Consider the following 24,446-nt stretch of genomic DNA (forward strand, 5'->3'; position numbering starts at 1 on the left):
AAGAATAAAATCAATTCCATGATCCCATAGTTTATAAATTAACAACAAACGACTCGTTATTGAAAACACATGGTGTATTGTTTTACAACACTGAACACACATTCTATAATGCATACATCGATATGGATACAGAAAGAAGATATTGCTAGGGTCCTGGTGTTCAGAGTATTGTTATTGTTATTGTCGTTGTATTAGATAGAATATGTACGGACACATTTGATAATTATTCAGATGGCCAGTGTCTGTTTTGTTGCTATGTTTCACTTCGTAGCATTCATATAACTTCAAATAAGTTACCGTTTATAAATTAACTCTGTCATTTGGTATGCTATACACATTCTGTTGATACAGTCAAACCTCAATCGTAGTGTAATACCAATATGTATGGGAGACATGTTTTGTTCTGGTATCACTATGTGAAAAAATATATATTTGTAACTAAAGAGTATTTATTCGCAAGCAAAACTATCCCAACATGTATATATTCAACAGATGTTGTCATTAATGGCGCCAAGCACCATCAGAAATATTCATCGAGTTAGAATAAACAAACGCCCACTGGACAACATCATGTTGTAACATATCACGGAGTGTATCATGTTACATATCATGGAGTACATCATGTTATGTATCATAGAGTACATCATGTTAAAACTTATCATGGAGTACATCACGTTGTTATATATCACGGAGTACATCATGTTTTGTATCATAGAGTACATCATGTTAAAACATATCATGGAGTACATCATGTTTTTATATATCACGGGGTACATCATGTTATGTATCATGGAGTACATCACGTTGTTATATATCATGGAGTACATCATGTTATGTATCATAGAGTACATCATGTTAAAACATATCATGGAGTACATCATGTTTTTATATATCACGGAGTACATCATGTTTTTATATATCACGGAGTACATCATGTTAAAACATATCATGGAATACATTATGTTTTTATTTATCACGGAGTACATCATGATGTAATATATCACGGAGTACATCATGTTTTCATATATCACGGAGTACATCACGTTGTTATATATTATGGAGTACATCACGTTGTTATATATTATGGAGTACATCACGTTGTTATAGATAATGGAGTACATCATGTTATATATCATGGAGTACATCACGTTGTTATATATCATGGAGTACATCACGTTGTTATATATCATGGAGTACATCACGTTGTTATATATCACGGAGTACATCACGTTGTTATATATCATGGAGTACATCACGTTGTTATATATCATGGAGTACATCACGTTATATATCATGGAGTACATCATGTTATGTATCATGGAGTACATCATGTTATATATCATGGAGTACATCATGTTGTCACATATCATGGAGTACATCACGTTGTTATATATTATGGAGTACATCACGTTGTTACATATCATGGAGTACATCACGTTGTTATATATCATGGAGTACATCATGTTATGTATCATGGAGTACAATACGTTGTAACGTATCATGGAGTACATTACGTTGTAACATATCATGGAGTACATCATGTTATATATCATGGAGTTCATTACGTTGTAACATACCATGGAGTACATCACGTTGTTATATATCATGGAGTACATCATTCGATGACACATCACCTTTGTGTATGGTGACCTCTCCGTCCTTGGTCACGCAGTTCGTGATACATTACATTTTATTACGCTTGAATCATAAGATAATTAACCTTTGAGTACGTAGATAAAATTCAACAGAACCTGTGAATGTTTCATACGTTTTCCTAGATACGATCGCGATTTCCCTTCATAACAAAGGAACATATCGCTCGGCGTGGTTGAAATTCGTGGTATTTAACCATTCTTTGACGGCGGCGTGCTTAGATTTCTGAATGGAACTTGGGCAGAGAAATTTCGGTAGGTAAGAGGGGCCATCCTCAGCGCCCTCTACATCAGAGTCTATTGGTACAGGATTTTCTTCTTGACACTGCTGCAGTTCGACATTATTTACCGGATCTACTGTGTCCGTTAAACGGTTGTCCAGAGTTGTGATGGATTTGACCACAGAGACTGGACAGTTGTCGTCTGCTGTCATCTGCCCATTATCAGTCTTTTCGTCAAATTCACTCGTCACAGTTGCGTCATCTACCCAACACTTTGGTCCTCTCAACGGTTTTTTTACTTCCGGTACCTTTATCACTACCGGTTCCGGCGGAGGAGGAGGAGGGGGCTCTGCTTCCTTCTTCTTTTTGGCGCTAGACCTGACAAAATAAAACAAAAAAGAATGAAAATATTACAGCAATTTACATTTTCCGAGAACACGACCGCTCCATTGAGATCTGTTGTTAATCGTGTTGTTTCCATATTGTACCACTAAAGATTATTACAGTTTCCATATTGTACCACTAAAGATTATTACAGTTTAGTTACCTGCATACACATACAAGACTTAAAATAAAAGTGTAAGTAGCCGACCTATAGCACTATCTTATTGACAACTAATGGTTATATTTGTTTGTGTACATAAACTGAGGCCATGGTATCCGTAGGTAAACACCCGGTTTATATCAATATCGGTTTTATAAAACATTAATATTTGTATTGTTTATGAAGACCTCTTTCCTGTTATAAATACCACAACATAACAAAGCGCACCATTATCGGGTTGTGTATCTTCCACAGTTTAACTGCTAATCGATGACACAGATAAACTGTTTTGTCATAAACTGGTCGACTGATAGAAGCCCTCAACAGATAGCTGGTAAATACTTTACGACTACACAGGCGATTGTGAAACCAAATTTTTAATACACATATTCGTTACACTATATTCGATAATAATAAATATCCCGCTTTCCAAAGAAATATTATTTCAGGTTCCTTTTAATGACATATTGAATTTGATCCAAACTTCTCTAACACGGTATCATGTCTACCTGGTTTGGTTAATGAAATGATCTGGTCAATAAATACACTACAACGGATAATGTCTGAATGGGAATATAACGCGTAGATACTCCAACTTGAACAAAAAACTCGAATGGTATTACTTGTCTTTGTACAGCACCAAACTTTACTAGATATTTACGTACATGTAAGTATATGTAGTATATTGTATATACAGTTTACTATCATTTACATCATATGGACTTCTGAACACCCCGAGTCTGATAACGCAGAAGTACTCAGACGAGTGATGTGTGTATGATTTTAAACTTTTTTTATTCAAGGAGACGAGATAATGAAATTTCACTATACATAGTTGATATGCTTAAATATGTTCCGGCAGTTATTCCAATCAGCGAGGATATGTAAGTTTTTGTCTAGTTTACAATCGCCTGTGTTAAGGAGTAGTACATGTACCATAGCACAGGTCGATCAGGGTATCAGGTCTATATATGTCTCGTGTTTGTTCCGTGTAGTGTTATTGAGGGCCCTCCTGATCTCTAACATTCACAAACTGGTGTGAAGGCCAATACTATTGGCAGGTGCAACACAATCCGTTAGTTACGTCGACAGGTGTTCTGTGAGTGACGTGCATAACGGATAGGTTTAACTCTTTGAAAACATTAATTGTGAAGCTGTATATGCGATACAAGATGAAAGGAGGAAGGCATACAACAAGGCGTGATGTCCAGTGTATGGTACCGAATGATTAATGTTGGGATGATATTTCTAAGTTTAAACAGATAATGGCAATCCATTGACGGAAGTGCACGTATCCTGATTTACCTTTCTAGTACAGTGTAATGGGTAGGAGTAATCACCTGCCCGTATCCTGATTTACCTTTCTAGTACAGTGTAATAGGTAGGAGTAATCACCTGTCCGTATCCTGATTTACCTTTCTAGTACAGTGTAATAGGTAGGAGTAATCACCTGCCCGTATCCTGATTTACCTTTCTAGTACAGTGTAATAGGTAGGAGTAATCACCTGCCCGTAATCTGATTTACCTTTCTAGTACAGTGTAATAGGTAGGAGTAATCACCTGCCGGTATCCTGATTTACCTTTCTAGTACAGTGTAATAGGTAGGAGTAATCACCTGCCGGTATCCTGATTTACCTTTCTAGTACAATGTAATAGGTAGGAGTAATCACCTGCCGGTATCCTGATTTACCTTTCTAGTACAGTGTAATAGGTAGGAGTAATCACCTGCCCGTATCCTGATTTACCTTTCTAGTACAGTGTAATAGGTAGGAGTAATCACCTGCCGGTATCCTGATTTACCTTTCTAGTACAGTGTAATAGGTAGGAGTAATCACCTGCCCGTATCCTGATTTACCTTTCTAGTACAGTGTAATAGGTAGGAGTAATCACCTGCCCGTAATCTGATTTACCTTTCTAGTACAGTGTAATAGGTAGCAGGGGCGTAGCGTCCATTCGAAAAAAAGCCCGGGCTTACACATAAAAATCATACCTTTATGTTATGGTCCAACATTTCAAGTAGCCTCCGAGAAAAAGTAAGTGATTATGACTTCAAAGTTTTGATTTAATATTATAACCAAATGATTGATAATACCAGAAAATGTACCACTGTGTGCTATATATTTTAAAATAAAATGAAATAAATAAATATAGGTCTTGTGCATTCCGGAATAGCTATCACATCATATTTGTCTATTACTGTCAACCCCCTGTTTCCGGTTGTGTAATGTTGTAAAGTGTATCTATTCAAAATGAAGAAGGCTTCAAAAATGTGCCCAGGATCGATACATTCTTCAAACCCAAGGAAGAAGAACCAGCGACTAAAAAGTTAAACCAGTGTGCTGATAGTTCATTTCCTGGCCCAAGTAACGTACCACAGACATATGGCAAAGTCGGACCTACATGTTCCGACCACAAATTATCCCAGAAAGGCCCGAATTACCTAGACATGAGCTTTCTTACCCAAATTGAAAATGCCTTTAAATTTAAACAGACAATTGTTTTTTGTCTAAACTATAGAAACAAATGAACATCAATTATATGATTATACCGGAAAACTTGTAGTTCAGTATGATTTAGAATTAAACATATTTTGAAATTACTATCTCGGAAATCAATTTTCAAACCCTCATCAAATCTTGAAATTCATTTTCCGTCAGGGGGCTTTGCCCCCCTAATCTCCCCACCAGGGCTCTGCCCTGGACCCGCTGGGGGCCTAGGTGGCCCCCACACCCCTCACCTGGGCTTACACATTTGTGTTGGCCTAGCTACGCCCCTGGGTAGGAGTAATCACCTGCCCGTATCCTGCTTTACCTTTCTAGAACAGTGTAATAGGTAGGAGTAATCATCTGCTCGTGTCCTGATTTACCTTTCTAGTACAGTGTAATAGGGAAGAGTAAACAACTGCCCGTGCCGCGCTATGAACTGGCGACCGCAAAGGGAAATTTCCCCTAGTCTGAGCTAGTATGATGACCCCCTAGTCTGAGCTAGTATGGTGACCCCCTAGTCTGAGCTAGTAAGGTGACCCCCTAGTCTGAGCTAGTATGATGACCCCCTAGTCTGAGCTAGTAAGGTGACCCCCTAGTCTGAGCTAGTAAGGTGACCCCCTAGTCTGAGCTAGTAAGGTGACCCCCTAGTCTTAGCTAGTATGGTGACCTTCTAGTCTGAGCTAGTATGATGACCCCCCTAGTCTGAGTTAGTATGATGACCCCCTAGTCTGAGCTAGTATGGTGTCCCCATAGTCTGAGCTAGTAAGGTGACCCCCTAGTCTGAGCTAGTATGGTGACCCCCTAGTCTGAGCTAGTAAGGTGACCCCCTAGTCTGAGCTAGTATGGTGACCCCCTAGTCTGAGCTAGTATGGTGACCCCCTAGTCTGAGCTAGTATGGTGACCCCCTAGTCTGAGCTAGTATGGTGACCCCCTAGTCTGAACTAGTATGGTGACCCCCTAGTCTGAGCTAGTATGGTGACCCCCTAGTCTGAGCTAGTATGATGACCCCCCTAGTCTGAGCTAGTATGGTGACTATCTAGTCTGAGCTAGTCAGGTGACACCCCCCCCCCCCCCTCCCCCCTAGTCTGAGCTAGTAAGGTGACCCCCTAGTCAGAGCTGCTGTAGTATGGTGACCTCCTTGTCTGAGCTAGTATGGTGACCCCCTAGTCTGAACTAGTATGATGACCCCCTAGTCTGAGCTAGTATGGTGACCCCCTTGTCTGAGATAGTATGGTGACCCCCTAGTCTGAGCTAGTAAGGTGACCCCCTAGTCTGAGCTAGTATGGTGACCCCCTAGTCTGACCTAGTAAGGTGGCCCCCTAGTCTGAGCTAGTATGGTGACCCCCTAGTCTGAGCTAGTAAGGTGACCCCCTAGTCTGAGCTAGTATGGTGACCCCCTAGTCTGAGCTAGTATGGTGACCCCCTAGTCTGACCTAGTATGGTGACCCCCTAGTCTGACCTAGTATGGTGACCCCCTAGTCTGACCTAGTATGGTGACCCCCTAGTCTGAACTAGTATGGTGACCCCCTAGTCTGAGCTAGTAAGGTGACCCCCCCCCCCCCCCCCCCCCCCCCCTAGTCTGAGCTAGTTAGGTGACCCCCTAGTCTGAGCTGGTAAGGTGACCCCCCCCTAGTCTGAACTAGTATGGTGACCCCCTAGTCTGAGCTAGTAAGGTGGCCCCCTAGTCTGAGCTAGTAAGGTGGCCCCCTAGTCTGAGCTAGTATGGTGACCCCCTAGTCTAAGCTAGTATGGTGACCCCCTAGTCTAAGCTAGTATGGTGACCCCCTAGTCTAAGCTAGTATGGTGACCCCCTAGTCTGACCTAGTAAGGTGGCCCCCTAGTCTGAGCTAGTATGGTGACCCCCTAGTCTGAGCTAGTAAGGTGACCCCCTAGTCTGAGCTAGTATGGTGACCCCCTAGTCTGACCTAGTAAGGTGGCCCCCTAGTCTGAGCTAGTAAGGTGACCCCCTAGTCTGAGCTAGTATGATGACCCCCTAGTCTGAGCTAGTATGGTGACCTTCTAGTCTGACCTAGTATGGTGACCCCCTAGTCTGAGCTAGAATGATGACCCCCTAGTCTGAGCTAGTATGGTGACCCCTAGTCTGAGCTAGTAAGGTGACCCCCTAGTCTGAGCTGGTAAGGTGACCCCCCCTAGTCTGAACTAATATGGTGACCCCCTAGTCTGAGCTAGTAAGGTGGCCCCCTAGTCTGAGCTAGTAAGGTGGCCCCCTAGTCTGAGCTAGTATGGTGACCCCCTAGTCTAAGCTAGTATGGTGACCCCCTAGTCTGAGCTAGTATGGTGACCCCCTAGTCTAAGCTAGTATGGTGACCCCCTAGTCTGACCTAGTAAGGTGGCCCCCTAGTCTGAGCTAGTATGGTGACCCCCTAGTCAAAGCTAGTAAGGTGACCCCCTAGTCTGAGCTAGTATGGTGACCCCCTAGTCTGACCTAGTAAGGTGGCCCCCTAGTCTGAGCTAGTAAGGTGACCCCCTAGTCTGAGCTAGTATGATGACCCCCTAGTCTGAGCTAGTATGGTGACCTTCTAGTCTGACCTAGTATGGTGACCCCCTAGTCTGAGCTAGTATGATGACCCCCTAGTCTGAGCTAGTATGGTGACCCCTAGTCTGAGCTAGTATGGTGACCCCCTAGTCTGAGCTAGTATGGTGACCCCCTAGTCTGAGCTAGTAAGGTGACCCCCTAGTCTGACCTTGTATGGTGACCCCCTAGTCTGAGCTAGTATGGTGACCCCCTAGTCTGACCTTGTATGGTGACCTTATTTTTACAGTAGTAACAATCAATCAATAATACTTAGTAACCAGGTAGATGGAGAATGATATTTACATGTATGATGGCCAATCCATATACAAGGATGATTAGTTTCAGATACCAGTTTTGAACCATTTTCTTCTGAAGCAGTGGATGCACAAAATGTCACAAATGCATTTGGAAAAAGAGGTTCACATGACGTTATATAATACATGGGTGATTTAAATGACATTCCGTATAAGGAAGTGCACGTTCATTACGGAAAGTGTTGAAATCGATGCAAAAACAAAGATTTCGTCCAAAAACTTACATGACTGCAGTGATAACATACATCGGATTACTTTGTAAACATACATTGGGGTTAACGGTTATGTTATAAGCGTAACCATGGAAACACAGATTGGGTGGTGCATACATGTTCCCATAGAAACATGGTAAAAGTGCTCTCAATCAACATCAAGTCTGTACTTACATGGCCTTAGCAAGAAATTTTAACCTGGGAAAAGCAATACATGTTTATGTTAAAGTGTATACTTCTTGTTTTATACACAAAGTACGATCAGGTAGATTGTCATAGATATATCAATAATACGATTAATCCAAACTTAGCATGAACACATGGTCACTGTTGCTGTGCTGCACATTATCAGGACAAACGGCTTATTTGGGTCAAACAAACATTGTATATACTGTCCATCAACAAACATTGTAATACTGTCCATCAATAAACATTGTATATACTGTCCATCAACAAGCATTGTAATACTGTCCATCAACAAACATTGTATATACTGTCCATTAACAAACATTGTAATACTGTCCATCAATAAACATTGTATATACTGTCCATCAACAAGCATTGTAATACTGTCCATCAACAAGCATTGTAATACTGTTCATCAACAAATATTGTAATACTGTCCATCAACAAACATTGTATATACTGTCCATCAACAAACATTGTATATACTGTCCATCCACAAACATTGTAATACTGTCCATCAAAAAACATTGAAAAATACTGTCCATCAACAAACATTGTAATACAGTCCATCAACAAACATTGTAATACTGTCCATCAACAAACATTGTAATAATGGCCATCAAAAAACATTGTAATACAGTCCATCAACAAACATTGTAATACTGTCCATCAACAAACATTGTAATAATGGCCATCAACAAACATTGTAATACTGTCCATCAACAAACATTGTAATACTGTCCATCAACAAACATTGTAATACTGTTCATCAACAAACATTGTAATACTGTCCATCTACAAACATTGTATATACTGTCCATCAACAAACATAATACTGTTCATCAACAAACATTGTATATACTGTCCATCAACAAACATTGTATATACTGTCCATCCATAAAAACATTGTAATACTGTCCATCAAAAAACATTGTAATACTGTCCATCAACAAACATTGTAATACTGTCCATCAACAAACATTGTAATACTGTCCATCAACAAACATTGTAATAATGTCCATCAACAAACATTGTAATACTGTCCATCAACAAACATTGTAATAATGTCCATCAACAAACATTGTATATACTGTCCATCAACAAACATTGTAATACTGTCCATCAACAAACATTGTAATACTGTCCATCAACAAACATTGTAATACTGTCCATCAACAAACATTGTAATAATGTCCATCAACAAACATTGTATATACTGTCCATCAACAAACATTGTAATACTGTCCATCAACAAACATTGTAATACTGTCCATCAACAAACATTGTATATACTGTCCATCAACAAACATTGTAATACTGTCCATCAACAAACATTGTAATACTGTCCATCAACAAACATTGTATATACTGTCCATCAACAAACATTGTATATACTGTCCATCAACAAACATTATATATACTGTCCATCAGCAAACATTGTAATACTCTCCATCAACAAACATTGTAATACTCTCCATCAACAAACATTGTACATACTGTCCATCAACAAACATTGTATATACTGTCCATCAACAAACATTGTAATACTCTCCATCAACAAACATTGTGTATACTGTCCATCAACAAACATTGTATATACTGTCCATCAACAAACATTATATATACTGTCCATCAACAAACATTATATATACTGTCCATCAACAAACATTATATATACTGTCCATCAACAAACATTGTATATACTGTCCATCAACAAACATTGTATATACTGTCCATCAACAAACATTATATATACTGTCCATCAGCAAACATTGTAATACTCTCCATCAACAAACATTGTAATACTCTCCATCAACAAACATTGTACATACTGTCCATCAACAAACATTGTATATACTGTCCATCAACAAACATTGTAATACTCTCCATCAACAAACATTGTATATACTGTCCATCAACAAACATTGTAATACTCTCCATCAACAAACATTGTAATACTCTCCATCAACAAACATTGTAATACTCTCCATCAACAAACATTGTAATACTCTCCATCAACAAACATTGTACATACTGTCCATCAACAAACATTGTATATACTGTCCATCAACAAACATTGTAATACTCTCCATCAACAAACATTGTATATACTGTCCATCAACAAACATTGTAATAATGTCCATCAACAAACATTGTAATACTGTCCATCAACAAACATTGTAATACTCTCCATCAACAAACATTGTAATACTGTCCATCAACAAACATTGTATATACTGTCCATCAACAAACATTATATATACTGTCCATCAACAAACATTATATATACTGTCCATCAGCAAACATTGTAATACTGTCCATCAACACACATTGTAATACTCTCCATCAACAAACATTGTAATACTCTCCATCAACAAACATTGTAATACTGTCCATCAACAAACATTGTAATACTCTCCATCAACAAACATTGTAATACTCTCCATCAACAAACATTATATATACTGTCCATCAACAAACATTGTACATACTGTCCATCAACAAACATTGTAATACTCTCCATCAACAAACATTGTACATACTGTCCATCAACAAACATTGTAATACTGTCCATCAACAAACATTGTATATACTGTCCATCAACAAACATTGTATATACTGTCCATCAACAAATAGTATATATACTGTCCATCAACAAACATTATATATACTGTCCATCAACAAACATTATATATACTGTCCATCAACAAACATTATATATACTGTCCATCAGCAAGCATTGTAATACTCTCCATCAACAAACATTGTAATACTCTCCATCAACAAACATTGTAATACTGTTCATCAACAAACATTGTAATACTGTTCATCAACAAACATTGTAATACTGTCCATCAACAAACATTGTATATACTGTCCATCAACAAACATTGTAATACTGTCCATCAACAAACATTGTATATACTGTCCATCAGCAAACATTGTATATACTGTCCATCAACAAACATTATATATACTGTCCATCAACAAACATTATATATACTGTCCATCAGCAAACATTGTATATACTGTCCATCAACAAACATTATATATACTGTCCATCAACAAACATTATATGTACTGTCCATCAGCAAACATTGTAATACTCTCCATCAACAAACATTGTAATACTCTCCATCAACAAACATTGTACATACTCTCCATCAACAAACATTGTATATACTGTCCATCAACAAACATTGTAATACTGTCCATCAACAAACATTGTATATACTGTCCATCAACAAACATTGTATATACTGTCCATCAACAAACATTGTATATACTGTCCATCAACAAACATTGTATATACTCTCCATCAACAAACATTGTATATACTCTCCATCAACAAACATTGTAATACTCTCCATCAACAAACATTGTAATACTGTCCATCAACAAACATTGTAATACTGTCCATCAACAAACATTGTATATACTGTCCATCAACAAACATTGTACATACTGTCCATCAACAAACATTGTAATACTCTCCATCAACAAGCATTGTATATACTGTCCATCAACAAACATTGTATATACTGTCCATCAACAAACATTGTAATACTCTCCATCAACAAACATTGTAATACTCTCCATCAACAAACATTGTAATACTCTCCATCAACAAACATTATATATACTCTCCATCAACAAACATTGTAATACTCTCCATCAACAAACATTGTAATACTCTCCATCAACAAATAGTGTAACACATAGTCAAATGCAGATGATTTAGTACATTGCAGTGATCACCGCTGATAAACGTTATTTCCTTTAGAATTCCACTAATACAACAAGCAACATACTTTTATCGACCTTGTAGGGATTCAGACACTATGAACATATTGGATCAATAAACTATAGTGTCATCATAGACTTATTGTGTTATCTAAAAAAACAACATGTAAATGACACGACGAATGTTGATACCCGGTAGGGCATATTCGGCTTATTTTCTTTACATATGATAACGATATATACATTTCCTTTAAATATGAAAACGATATATACATTTCCTTTAAATATGATAACGATATATACATTTCATCTTTTGTCAATTCACGTGACGTATAGTTTAATAAACAGTGAAGGTTTGACGTCACAAGATATAGTCTGATGGACATTAAAGGTTTGACGTCAAACGACATAGTTTAATTAATATTAAAGGTCTGGCATCGCAGGATATAGTTTGATGAACAGTACAGTTTTTGTGTCATACGATATAGTTTGATGAACAGTACAGTTTTGGTGTCATACGATATAGTTTGATGAACAGTACAGTTTTTGTGTCATACGATATAGTTTGATGAACAGTACAGTTTTGGTGACATACGATATAGTTTGATGAACAGTACAGTTTTGGTGTCATACGATATAGTTTGATGAACAGTACAGTTTTGGTGTCATACGATATAGTTTGATAAACAGTACAGTTTTGGTGTCATACAATATAGTTTGATGAACAGTACAGTTTTGGTGTCATACGATATAGTTTGATGAACAGTACAGTTTTGGTGTCATACGATATAGTTTGATGAACAGTACAGTTTTGGTGTCATACGATATAGTTTGATGAACAGTACAGTTTTGGTGTCATACGATATAGTTTGATAAACAGTACAGTTTTGGTGTCATACGATATAGTTTGATGAACAGTACAGTTTTGGTGACATACGATATAGTTTGATGAACAGTACAGTTTTGGTGTCATATGATATAGTTTGATGAACAGTACAGTTTTGGTGTCATACGATATAGTTTGATGAACAGTACAGTTTTGGTGTCATACAATATAGTTTGATGAACAGTACAGTTTTGGTGTCATACGATATAGTTTGATGAACAGTACAGTTTTGGTGTCATACGATATAGTTTTATGAACAGTACAGTTTTGGTGTCATACGATATAGTTTGATAAACAGTACAGTTTTGGTGTCATACGATATAGTTTGATGAACAGTACAGTTTTGGTGACATACGATATAGTTTGATGAACAGTACAGTTTTGGTGTCATACGATATAGTTTGATGAACAGTAAAGGTTTGGTGACATACGATATAGTTTGATGAACAGTACAGTTTTGGTGTCATACGATATAGTTTGATGAACAGTGCAGTTTTGGTGTCATACGATATAGTTTTATGAACAGTAAAAGTTTGGTGACATACGATATAGTTTGATGAACAGTACAGTTTTGGTGACACACGATATAGTTTGATGAACAGTACAGTTTTGGTTTCATACGATATAGTTTGATAAACAGTACAGTTTTGGTGTCATACGATATAGTTTGATGAACAGTACAGTTTTTGTGTCATACGATATAGTTTGATAAACAGTACAGTTTTGGTGTCATACATGTACGATATAGTTTGATAAACAGTACAGTTTTGGTGTCATACAATATAGTTTGATGAACAGTAAAGGTTTGATATTAAGAATTGTATTCAAATATAGAAAAACTAGTTTTGTTTGTTTGTGACTTTGACTGTAAAACAAGCCGTTCCTGGGTCTGTATGACTGTTAATGTATACGTGGCCAGTACCCATACTTAAGAATGTTATGTAATTCATATATTAATATTCATATATACATGTAGGGCGGCTTTGATATGTGGGTTACTTGTTATATTATTACATGTATTCTGAAGGATATTTCCGACGTATCGATGATGCCCAGGGTATCCGTTTCAATATTTGTAAGTGAAATAGTAATGGTGTTATCAATATTATTTGTTTTCGTAAAAAAAAAATTATAGAGAGGTATGAAAACCTTAACAAAACTACTACCCACTACCACGCATACCTGTACAACGTATACTTTTAATATCATTAAAACATACCTAAACATACAAGACAGGACTGTTTGAATATACACATGCTTTCATAAGTAATGTTTACTCAATGAAATGGTTTTTGTGTTATATAAATTCGATGTGCTGTTTCGTGATAGTTTACCGTTACTGTGTTTACATGACGAGTTTGTGTAATGCTGTCGTCGACAAAACCACTATACATAAAAGACAGAATTAAATGCAAAGAATCTATTCTGTATTCGTGTTAGAGGCGATTAGTCCCTGCTAAACAGTGTAAATTCATTATCTTTTGAATTTAATTCAAATAAACTGAATAAACATTGAATTTTAACACAATGGCGAGATTCTAGATCGACACTGAAAGAAGTCTATGGGAACATTCCCACAGGTAGATTTATGTGCTTCAAAGAAGTGTGCTCTGATCATACGTACGAATCTTATATTGGGTTTGTGATTTTTAATAATCGATTTATGCTTTCTTTTTACTATCACGGTAAAAAAGGTAAAGAACAAAGTAAGTTCACGTACTAAGGACGGTTATTAAGTATAAAGAGATTCGATAAAGTTCACGTACTAAGGACGGTTATTAAGTATATAGAGATAAAGTACATGTATGAAGCAATGAAATATTGTTGGGAAGAGCTTAATTGCATGGTACACGGTGTTCGAAGAATAATTTTATCATTGACATACAACTTTGTATTGAAATTCCATTTTGAATTTCATTTCAAAGTTTAATTCTTACATTATCTTAATGCACTGTTAACAAAAAACTAATTTGATATCACTTTTTGTCATCATTTTGATCACGTTTCTACGTATGTTATTAAGCAGATGTAAGATTTTATATTTGCATATCTAAGTACTTAGTAACGGAAAATATTATGACAGTTGTAACCCAAGCTTTTTCAAAACACCTTATTTCGTTCTGACCAGTTTTAGAAGATGGTACATAATGTCCCTCTTGCTGGATCGGTGCCTCTATTTTCGGGGCTCTGTTTTGTGTGGGTTGATAATATAATACAGTATGCTATCTTTGGTTCTACGTTTGTAGCTAGATCAAAAAGATTAAAACAAAAACAAAAAAAACGGAACATTGTACAGGACCATTTCGCCTGGCTCTTCAGTAGGACTCAGGACTCGCCTGTCATTGTAACCCAACTACGTATGATAGCAGTCTTTGTTGTACAGGACCTTCGCCTGGTTCTCCAATAGGACTCAGGATTCGCCTCGCAACAACCTGCTCTACCTATTCTATATTATCTCATACAAAACGTGCCAGCTAAATTCTATATACTTACCCTGTTTCCCTATACTAGGACGGCTCTTTCCTGTTACTGGATAAGGCCTTACTCCTAGTAGGAATTTCATGCGGGTAATTGTGTAAGCATATGCAGCAGCCAAGACAGCCCTAAATGCAATTTGTTTGTTTGTTTTGTTATAGTGTTTAGATATATTACTATATGTTTTACCTGTGTGTTGTAGAGTCCGAGTATTATTGTTGTATGATGTTGATATCCTGTCTTTTGTTAATACATCATTTTAATATCATTATCTGTGTTGTTATTGTTTATAAACTCATTATTAAGACATATAGCGTCATGAATTTTGTTTACAGATATGATTATGGATTTTTCGTAGTTAATTCTGATGAGTGATATCTCATTGTGATCTTAATGACTATATGGATTTGTTCGGTATCTGATCAATCACCTATGGACAATACAATATTAAGGCCTAATTATTTTAAATTAGTACATACAAATTCCTCACATTTGAGTTAACATTTTAATATCCGGAGATAAAATCGGCTATCACCATGCGATTGATAATTGACTACAATAGCATTCTTTTGTATCTATCTGTGACCTTGACAGACTATCGAGGTAAACATACCGAGCCAACAACATGGTCCTCTGTTGAAATGATTTATAAACCTACCTCGGGAGGTTGAATGTGTTGTAACCTGTAATTACTATTTTGTTGTATGTATTTTGTTGTGTGTATTTTGTTGTATGTATTTTGTTGTGTGTATTTTGTTGTGTGTATTTTATTGTGTGTATTTTATTGTGTTTATTTCGTTGTATGTACTTTGTTGTGTGTATTTTGTTGTATGTATTTTGTTGTGTGTATTTTGTTGTATGTACTTTGTTGTGTGTGTTTTATTATATTTTTCTTGGTTATATATATATACAACATGGTACCCGATAAGTGTCATTCTTATTATAAGGTTTTGAACAATAAATTGCAGTAAATTATTTCCATTTATTCGTGGAAATATAAGTAATACACAATACTGTGGGGAGTTGTGTATACAGGCGTATCAGTCACACTTAAGCTTCATTGCACAAAGAATACTTATAAACAATACACATGCTTACAGCCGGCCACGCCTGTAGATATACCAACATGATACCATTGACAGGCACTGTAAACACGAACTAGCTGGCTCATGATAAGAGAAATATCTATTTTAGACGACAAATCATTAACACATGCCAAACTTAGACATTTTAATAGAGTCGTTCTTGTTTGAACTCGGCGATTGTGAAGTACCATACAGTTAAAGTTCTGATTGTTTTAATCTAATTGATTATTGAATTGGTTTTGTTTTAATCTAACTGATTATTGAATTGGTTTTAATATCATATTTCATCATAAACAAGTATATCCAATATAGAGACAAAATGCACATTCTGTATATCTATATTTATAGATATTGATATATAAGGTATTTTTTAATGTACTTTTTTCATGATATCACATAGGCCAGTTGACAAAACTGGAGCACTCTTCATGATATCACTATGTCATTTTACCAAACTGGATCACTCTTTATCATATTATTGTCTATCTCAACTGTTAACATTATAGAAACCAAAGGACATGCTGTTCGAAGGATTAAAAGGTATTTGTCTTTGTGTGTAATAGGGAACGTTATACTTGTGTGTTGATGAGTCTCCTTATAAGCCACGTGCTGGTATATTTAGTTCTGTGTTGGATGTGACCACAAATTATATTGGTGAATGTAACATGTTTTCAGCCAATCAATACACAGACAAACGTGATCTACTATAGCTAGAAGTGTCGTATGAGGGTGGTGGCTTCATACATTATGGCTACTCATTGTTAAGCTGATATTCCTTATATCAACAAAACTCAGAACATGTGTATCGGAAATGAAAATGAAAACAAAGGACAGTAAATGAAATAATGAGTATTGTTATCTATCATAATGAGTATTGTTATCTTGTACATGACATCACATTAGTCGCCTCTTGTTACCATGAAGAGGGTTCAACACTTCCATTGCCTTTTCCATTCTACTCCAAGCTATCTATACCATACAGGACACGATGTTCGGGTTTATCTGTGATTTGTTAACTTTTATTCAGATCATTTATATTTGTTCTCGTCAGGGGATATGTCAGGTTATCAACGTTTGTCTGCTCTGGTCAATATTTCAAAATAAATATCAAGTTTCATTGTTTTTTGTTCTATGTTTGAAATATGTACTTAAATACCGTCAATGATTTAACTTGATGGCCCTTAAATACCCCAGCGCTGAAGTTTTCATCGATTAAATTAGCCTGATAGGGATAATATTTCTGAATGACTCATTTATCAAGAGTTTTAAATGGATTTTATTGTTGTGTTTTAAATTAGCCTTCATTATCTGTAATCCAGAGAGACCAGATTAAATATCTGTGACATCTTGTACTATGGCTGGGTTGACCGCGGTCATGGATACCCGTGGTAGAAAGACCTAGGTGTCTTACTAATTTAACAATTATTTCTAAATGTGATCCTGCTATGTACAAGACAAACTTGATCTGTCAGAACCTTGGTCTACATTTTCTTAATAAAACAAGAGAGAACGAAATCATCTAAGTGTATTATTAGGAATTACTTTTCTATGTTTCAACACTTACAAAGTACAGTACGTAAGTACGTAATAATTTTAATCATCAATTCATTTAAGCATTGATGTCATTTTTTTTTTTAAGTTTCATCGGGGTATGAAACAAATTTTGTTTGCAAACTGTATGAATCCTCGTAGCGGATTCTTACAGAAGTTTGCAAACAAAATTTGTTTCATACCCCGATGAAACTAAACAAAAATTGACATCAACGCTTATAATTAATTTTTGAAAATGATTTTCTAATTTAAAACATGTTTTATGTACAACTTTACTGGTTTTAAATCGGATTCTTTTTCTCAAATCAATACGCAACGTCAATTGTCGTATAGTGACGTCACATTTTTCGCGCCATTCTCGGAATTTCTTTCATAGAAGAATGAAAAGAATTTTTCGACCAATCACAATTGAGTATTTACCAAGAAAACAAAGAACAATTAATTATATTAAAATGGTTTGTACAATGTTTAGGTCATCCATTATCCAAACAACAGACATTGCCCCTTTGATTAATGTTGGTTTTTATATCATGGGGTGATTTTATCCATATCTGTCCTTGATTGATGTTGGTTTTTATATCATGGGGTGATTTTATCCATATCTGTCCCTGATTGATGTTGGTTTTTATATCATGGGGTGATTTTATCCATATCTGTCCCTGATTAATGTTGTTTTTTATATCATGGGGTGTTTTTATCCATATCTGTCCCTAATTAATGTTGGTTTTTATATCATGGGATGTATTTATCCATATCTGTCCCTGATTAATGTTGTTTTGAAATATCATGGGGAGTATTTATCCATACCTGTCCCTGATTAATGTCGGTTTTTATATCATAGGGAGTATTTATCCATACCTGTCCCTGATTAATGTTGGTTTTTATATCATGGGGAGTATTTATCTATACCTGTCCCTGATTAATGTTGGTTTTTATATCACGGGATGTATTTGTCCATACCTGTCCCTGATTAATGTTGGTTTTTATATCATGGGGAGTATTTGTCCATACCTGTCCCTGATTAATGTTGGTTTTTATATCATGGGGAGTATTTATCTATACCTGTCCCTGATTAATGTTGGTTTTTATATCATGGGATGTATTTATCTATACCTGTCCCTGATTAATGTTGGTTTTTATATCATGGGTATCCATATCTGTCCCTGATTAATGTTGGTTTTTATATCATGGGGAGTATTTATCTATACCTGTCCCTGATTAATGTTGGTTTTTATATCACGAGGAGTATTTATCTATACCTGTCCCTGATTAATGTTGGTTTTTATATCATGGGGAGTATTTATCTATACCTGTCCCTGATTAATGTTGGTTTTTATATCATGGGGAGTATTTATCCATACCTGTCCCTGATTAATGTTGGTTTTTATATCATGGGGAGTATTTATCCATACCTGTCCCTGATTAATGTTGGTTTTTATATCATGGGGAGTATTTATCTATACCTGTCCCTGATTAATGTTGGTTTTTATATCATGGGGAGTATTTATCTATACCTGTCCCTGATTAATGTTGGTTTTTATATCATGGGTATCCATATCTGTCCCTGGTTGATGTTTAGTCTTCATACAAGTTGACATACGTCATGTTTGTGTGGCTTAATGTGGGATCACGTAGCAGTAATGATCACGTGTCATTTCAGACCTACACGCTGTTTATAACTCTTTATATTAGAGATTAATTTGAAGTAGATACAAAATAATAATGAGCAGTACACAACGAGATATTTATAGAAAGTTGTTCAGTTTGAGTGGACATTACACGTTACATAGAATTAACTGAAGGATATTTATTATTTACATTTAGTATTGTTGGTGATATGTTGTTAAGATGTTTGAGTCAACACCAAACGTTACATAGAATTAACTGAAGGCTATCTATTATCTAGTATTGTTGGTGATATGTTGATGTTCGTGTCTGGTTCAGCATTCAATTATTTTTCAATAAGAACCTAGCTTGATAAGTTTTCCTTAAACCGTTATACATGGCTCATGTATGTCCATGGGCCAACATTTCGATAGAAATGATGTTCTCTGATATCGCATAATATATGAGATTATTTTTATCCCTTTTCAAAACATCTGGGCCAAACTATTTTTTAGTCCGGCAGCTTAATATATCAATACATTATTGCAAGCATGTTCAAAGATAACATTGAATTAAAAAAATATAAAGGGTATTGAAAGGTTTCCCGTTGACTATAACATATATTTCACGATTATGACAGAATATCGATATTTTCACGACGGCGAATTAACGAAGTACGAATGAAAAGTATCGAAATATTCTGTCATACTCTTTTCATATTCTTTTTCTTATTTTTTATACTATAAACCAAATAAAAAACATTGAAAGTTGATAGTGTCAAAAAGTTTGGAAATCAGTAACATAATTCATGACATCGTCTCTGTGTGACATTACTGCGCCTCAACTTGACGGCGCCATTTTGAAAGTTCAGCTGTTATCGGGTTAGAAACACAAAATTCATTTTTCAAAATCGTATCAAAATGACTCAAAACTGTTACAAAACATTTTGTATGACAGATTTTCAATATCAATTTACAAAATGATAAAGAGGATATTTATTGCACTTTTGCCAGTGAAACACAGAAATTTGTCAAACAAATAAAACTTACATTTTCACTGCAAAATCTTATATTTCACTGCACATCGTTGCAGTGAGAATATAAGTTTAATCAGTTTGATAAGTTTCTGTGTTTCACTGGCAAAAGTGCAATAAATATCCTCTTTATCATTTTTTAAATTGATATTGATACGAGTTTTGGAAAAAATGGATTTTGTGTTTCTTCCAAACTTACCAATGTGACAATTATTTGTTAAATTGTATCCCTACATTCTCATGTGACTTCCAAACTTACCAATATGACGATTATTTGTTAAATTGTATCCCTACATTCTCATGTGACTTCCAAACTTACCAATATGACGATTATTTGTTAAATTGTATCCCTACATTCTCATGTGACTTCCAAACTTACCAATATGACGATTATTTGTTAAATTGTATCCATACATTATCATGTTACTTGCCTGCTCGTTGTTTTAGATGAGGACCATTGGTATATGTTATATTAGTTAAGGACCATCGGTACGTTTTATATTTAGCATAAGCATCTTTACAATAGTAGGGATGTATAAAGAAACTCAATACCGCAGTATCGTGCACTATATTCTACTAAAGTCTTTTGATTAAATCAAATAGATATATCATTGAAATTGTCTGAAGTAGTTTAAATACTTTAAATGGTGACAGTTTATAATAGTTCCTTTTAGAGTACAGATTTTCAAATATCTGATATTCAAGTCTATACAAATATTCAATTTCAAATTAATCACGTGGTATAGATAGCTATAGATTGACACTGAATATGTTAGTACGTAATGATCGTCTCGTTTACGTATAATTGTATAACTACCTTATCATTTATCCACACTTTTGTAATGAAGGTCGACTATTTCATGATCGCCAGGTTACTCAATGTGAGAAGCAGTATCTTATTTCAACTCCGCCGACACAAGTTGGCATTTAAGGTCCTATTTATATCAATAACACATTCCGAACCAAGCATAGTTACGGGAACACGTTATGTATCAAGCATTGCTTCATTACTTCCTAATTAACATATATTCAATTGTTCTCGTCTTCAATATATTGAAGACTGGAAACTTATCTGAAGATATACATTTAACATCAGAAATGTGAGTTCGCTGGATTTCTGAGCACAATGTGTAGATTTTCCCTATCCCCATACCTCTATAATGTGTTTTACTTCATCTCTTATCCCGAAATTTGTTAAAACTTTACATCAGCAGGAACAATAAACATTTCTTTTTATATAATGTAGAGACCTTTGCTTTAAAGAGCAGGAAAAGTACTCGTTTACAAAATGAATACTTCAGCAATGAAGCTGCTTCCGACGTTCATAAATTGTTTTCGTAAAGCGATGCCAGATGCTTCGCGCGTCTTTGCGGTATAAAGTCTAATGATTCACTATCGTATTTAAACAAAATCTATTTAGCGTAACATTTAGAACTCAGTTATATATCAAATGTGTATGTACCTCATAGTTGGGATTTAACAGAAATATAAAACTGGAGGTCACTGACTCTACTTAAGTGTGATCCTGCTTAAATATGGCACCTATGTCGTACATGCGAAAAGGTTGGGTAAAAACAGGACTTCTTTCTGTCATTTGTATTACTTTAGTCGAAATATCTTGAGTAAACAAAAACAAACAACAGACTTGTGTTTAACACATTGAATTTCACCCGTTTTACGAGAACAAAGACTTTGGTACATTTGGCCTCAAGTAACCATTCGGGACTTGGGTTATGGCCTAGGTAAACCAAAGATATTACTCACCGCTGCTTTCCCTTCTTCGCTTTGGTCTTTGGTTCCTCCGGTGGTGGAGGAGGGGGCTTGACCTCAGCCGATGGCGATGCCTCTGGGATAGATTCCTCTACAGAACTCTCGTACTCTAATGAGTAAAAATGGACAGTACCTGAGGGCATATTCCTTGTTCTAAACGCAAGGTCATTGGATATTTGTGATGAGGTACGAGACGTCTCTAGTTCATCTACCTCGACAAACCCATTCTCACTGTTCAGGTCAACACGAACAGCCCCATCAGTGTTAAAGTCATGGACCGATGACATTTCAGAAATACTTCCAGTTCCATTCAATGGTACGAGTTTAAAATCACTAATTGAGGATGACCTTGACCTCGGGGACGGAGGATGGATGGACATAGGTGAGGTCAGTACACGGAATTCGTTGTTGCTCTGACACAGCGTCTTCTGTATTTCTGGTGGTACAATCTTTCCCTTTTCATGATTGTACCTACCGACAGGTTCGGACTGTGGTCTTAGTCTTATGGAGTTCAATACTTTCCCTCGTTTGTTATACAAAAGGCTCCCATCTTGTGAGGGTCCATTGTGAGCTGCTGTTTGTGGCCGAATGACTTTTCTCTCCTTTTCTTTTTCAGACACGTTATATGTATAGGGCTGCTTTGTTGGCAGCTGTTTTGGCTTGATATTGGAGTCATTTTTGTTGAGATTCTGAACGACACTGTCAAACAGGCCAAGGCTGTAATGCCTGAGACTGCCGCTGTCTACCCTAGCGTTGTATACTCGTTGTTCCAACTGTTTACGAAGTGTTTGATGTTGCTTTCCAGCTCTCGTAGAGTCTTCTCGAGAGTACTCCATTGGATACCGGCGTGGTTCCCGACCCTGTAAGGTAGACACCGACGATGAAAATCTCTTATTTTGTGGTTTTCCAGTTAAAGCTCTCTGCTTTAGCTTCATGTTCAGTATTCTATGATCCGACTGCTGTTTGCTCATTAAAGCCTCCTTCATACTTGGAATATTTCCGAAATTTGTCAAAGTAGCCCAACGCTGAGTTTGGTCCAACATGCTGAAAACTATAACACGGTATGAATAGATGTATTCAAATGTTAAGGTCCATACTCCTGAACACAAAATTGTTTAATGCCATGTGGTATCATGTCGTGTACAAAATGTCCAATAATATATGTCAATCATAGCCCAAGACACTAGATATGTTATCACCGAAATAATATGATACTCAGGCTATCTCGAAATTACACCGCTTCCACAACATATACAGATAGGTTGAATATCACAGTATCAACACCAAGTCAAAACGAACTGGTGCCGTCTAACACCAGCCGGTCCGCGTGATACCCGGGTTTGTTATGGGAGACTCGTACACCAAACAGTCGATATATAGAAACACAGAGCGCTGGTCTATTGTAGCAGCTTCGGGCATAGCTATGCCTAATCTGATAGACTCGGATCAATGTATGTTATATAGGTACGCTTGGTTTACGTATACAAATCGAGGTAAGTATATTATAACGGGATCTCAGCAAGCACTCGAGGAGAACCCCACCAAACCGGGCGTAATGTCGACAGGTTTATGAGGCAAACTTAAGTTCTTAGTACACACACGGTACGTACGTTATACAGAAATAATTTGCACTTAAAACTATTACCGTCCGTAAGACTTGATATAATATGTAAATAAATCTCCTTTAAAGGCGCTTAGTCGTTAATCCTAGGTTCCGATTTTTGCCTTGCGTTTTAAAGTTTGTGATGACAAAAGTCAAATTTCAAATTGACTTTCATCCAAATTTTGTTTTATCTTCTTAATATCGTCTTTCTGGGAACATATCTGAATAACCTGTCTAACTATACTAACACGTAAGATCTATATCAAGGAATATATTGTGGCTCACAGATGACCTATTGCGTCATTAGGGCAAACAAACTGTAATATCCCGATCTACATCGAGAAAGTCATACTATACCTAATAAGTTAAGTCATGGTTACTGCAAACCTTTTGCAGTAAATTCATTCAAGGATTCCTAGAAATGATATCTTGAGTTCGAACGCATATGATTTATATATGTAGAGCTAGACACGTGTAACTCTGGGATTGTCGAATTACAATGTACGTACACGCCCCTCCTCTAAAGGGTGTACGTTCAGACCC

At 36.2% G+C, this 24,446-nt stretch overlaps 1 protein-coding gene across 2 annotated transcripts; it reads right to left on the bottom strand.

Moving 5' to 3' along the window:
• Positions 1–56: 56 nt before the first annotated feature.
• LOC117324895 lies at positions 57–23,778 on the bottom strand. Of its 2 annotated transcripts, XM_033880724.1 has the most exons (3): positions 22,295–23,778; positions 8,140–8,163; positions 57–2,251 (listed from the first exon to the last, which is right to left on the bottom strand). In XM_033880724.1, exons 1-3 carry the CDS (start codon positions 23,341–23,343, stop codon positions 1,798–1,800), a joined length of 1,527 nt encoding a protein of 508 aa, XP_033736615.1. In that variant the 5' UTR covers positions 23,344–23,778; the 3' UTR covers positions 57–1,797. The 2 variants fall into 2 exon arrangements, with proteins under 2 accessions (XP_033736615.1, XP_033736616.1); XM_033880725.1 differs by lacking the exon at positions 8,140–8,163.
• Positions 23,779–24,446: the final 668 nt, after the last annotated feature.

Source organism: Pecten maximus, chromosome 4 (genome assembly GCF_902652985.1).
Source record: "Pecten maximus chromosome 4, xPecMax1.1, whole genome shotgun sequence".
In the NCBI taxonomy this organism is placed as follows: domain Eukaryota; kingdom Metazoa; phylum Mollusca; class Bivalvia; order Pectinida; family Pectinidae; genus Pecten; species Pecten maximus.

What these genes read in the sequence shown, in the direction of transcription:
- LOC117324895 (XM_033880724.1), bottom strand. Translation starts at nt 23,343, where the DNA reads ATGTTGGACCAAACTCAGCGTTGGGCTACTTTGACAAATTTCGGAAAT. An exon ending in GCGAAGAAGGGAAAGCAGCG is followed by an intron (nt 8,164 to 22,294) that starts GTGAGTAATATC and finishes TGCTTTTCCCAG; the next exon opens with GTTAAAATTTCTTGCTAAGG. An exon ending in AAATTTCTTGCTAAGGCCAT is followed by an intron (nt 2,252 to 8,139) that starts GTAAGTACAGAC and finishes TTATTTTGTCAG; the next exon opens with GTCTAGCGCCAAAAAGAAGA.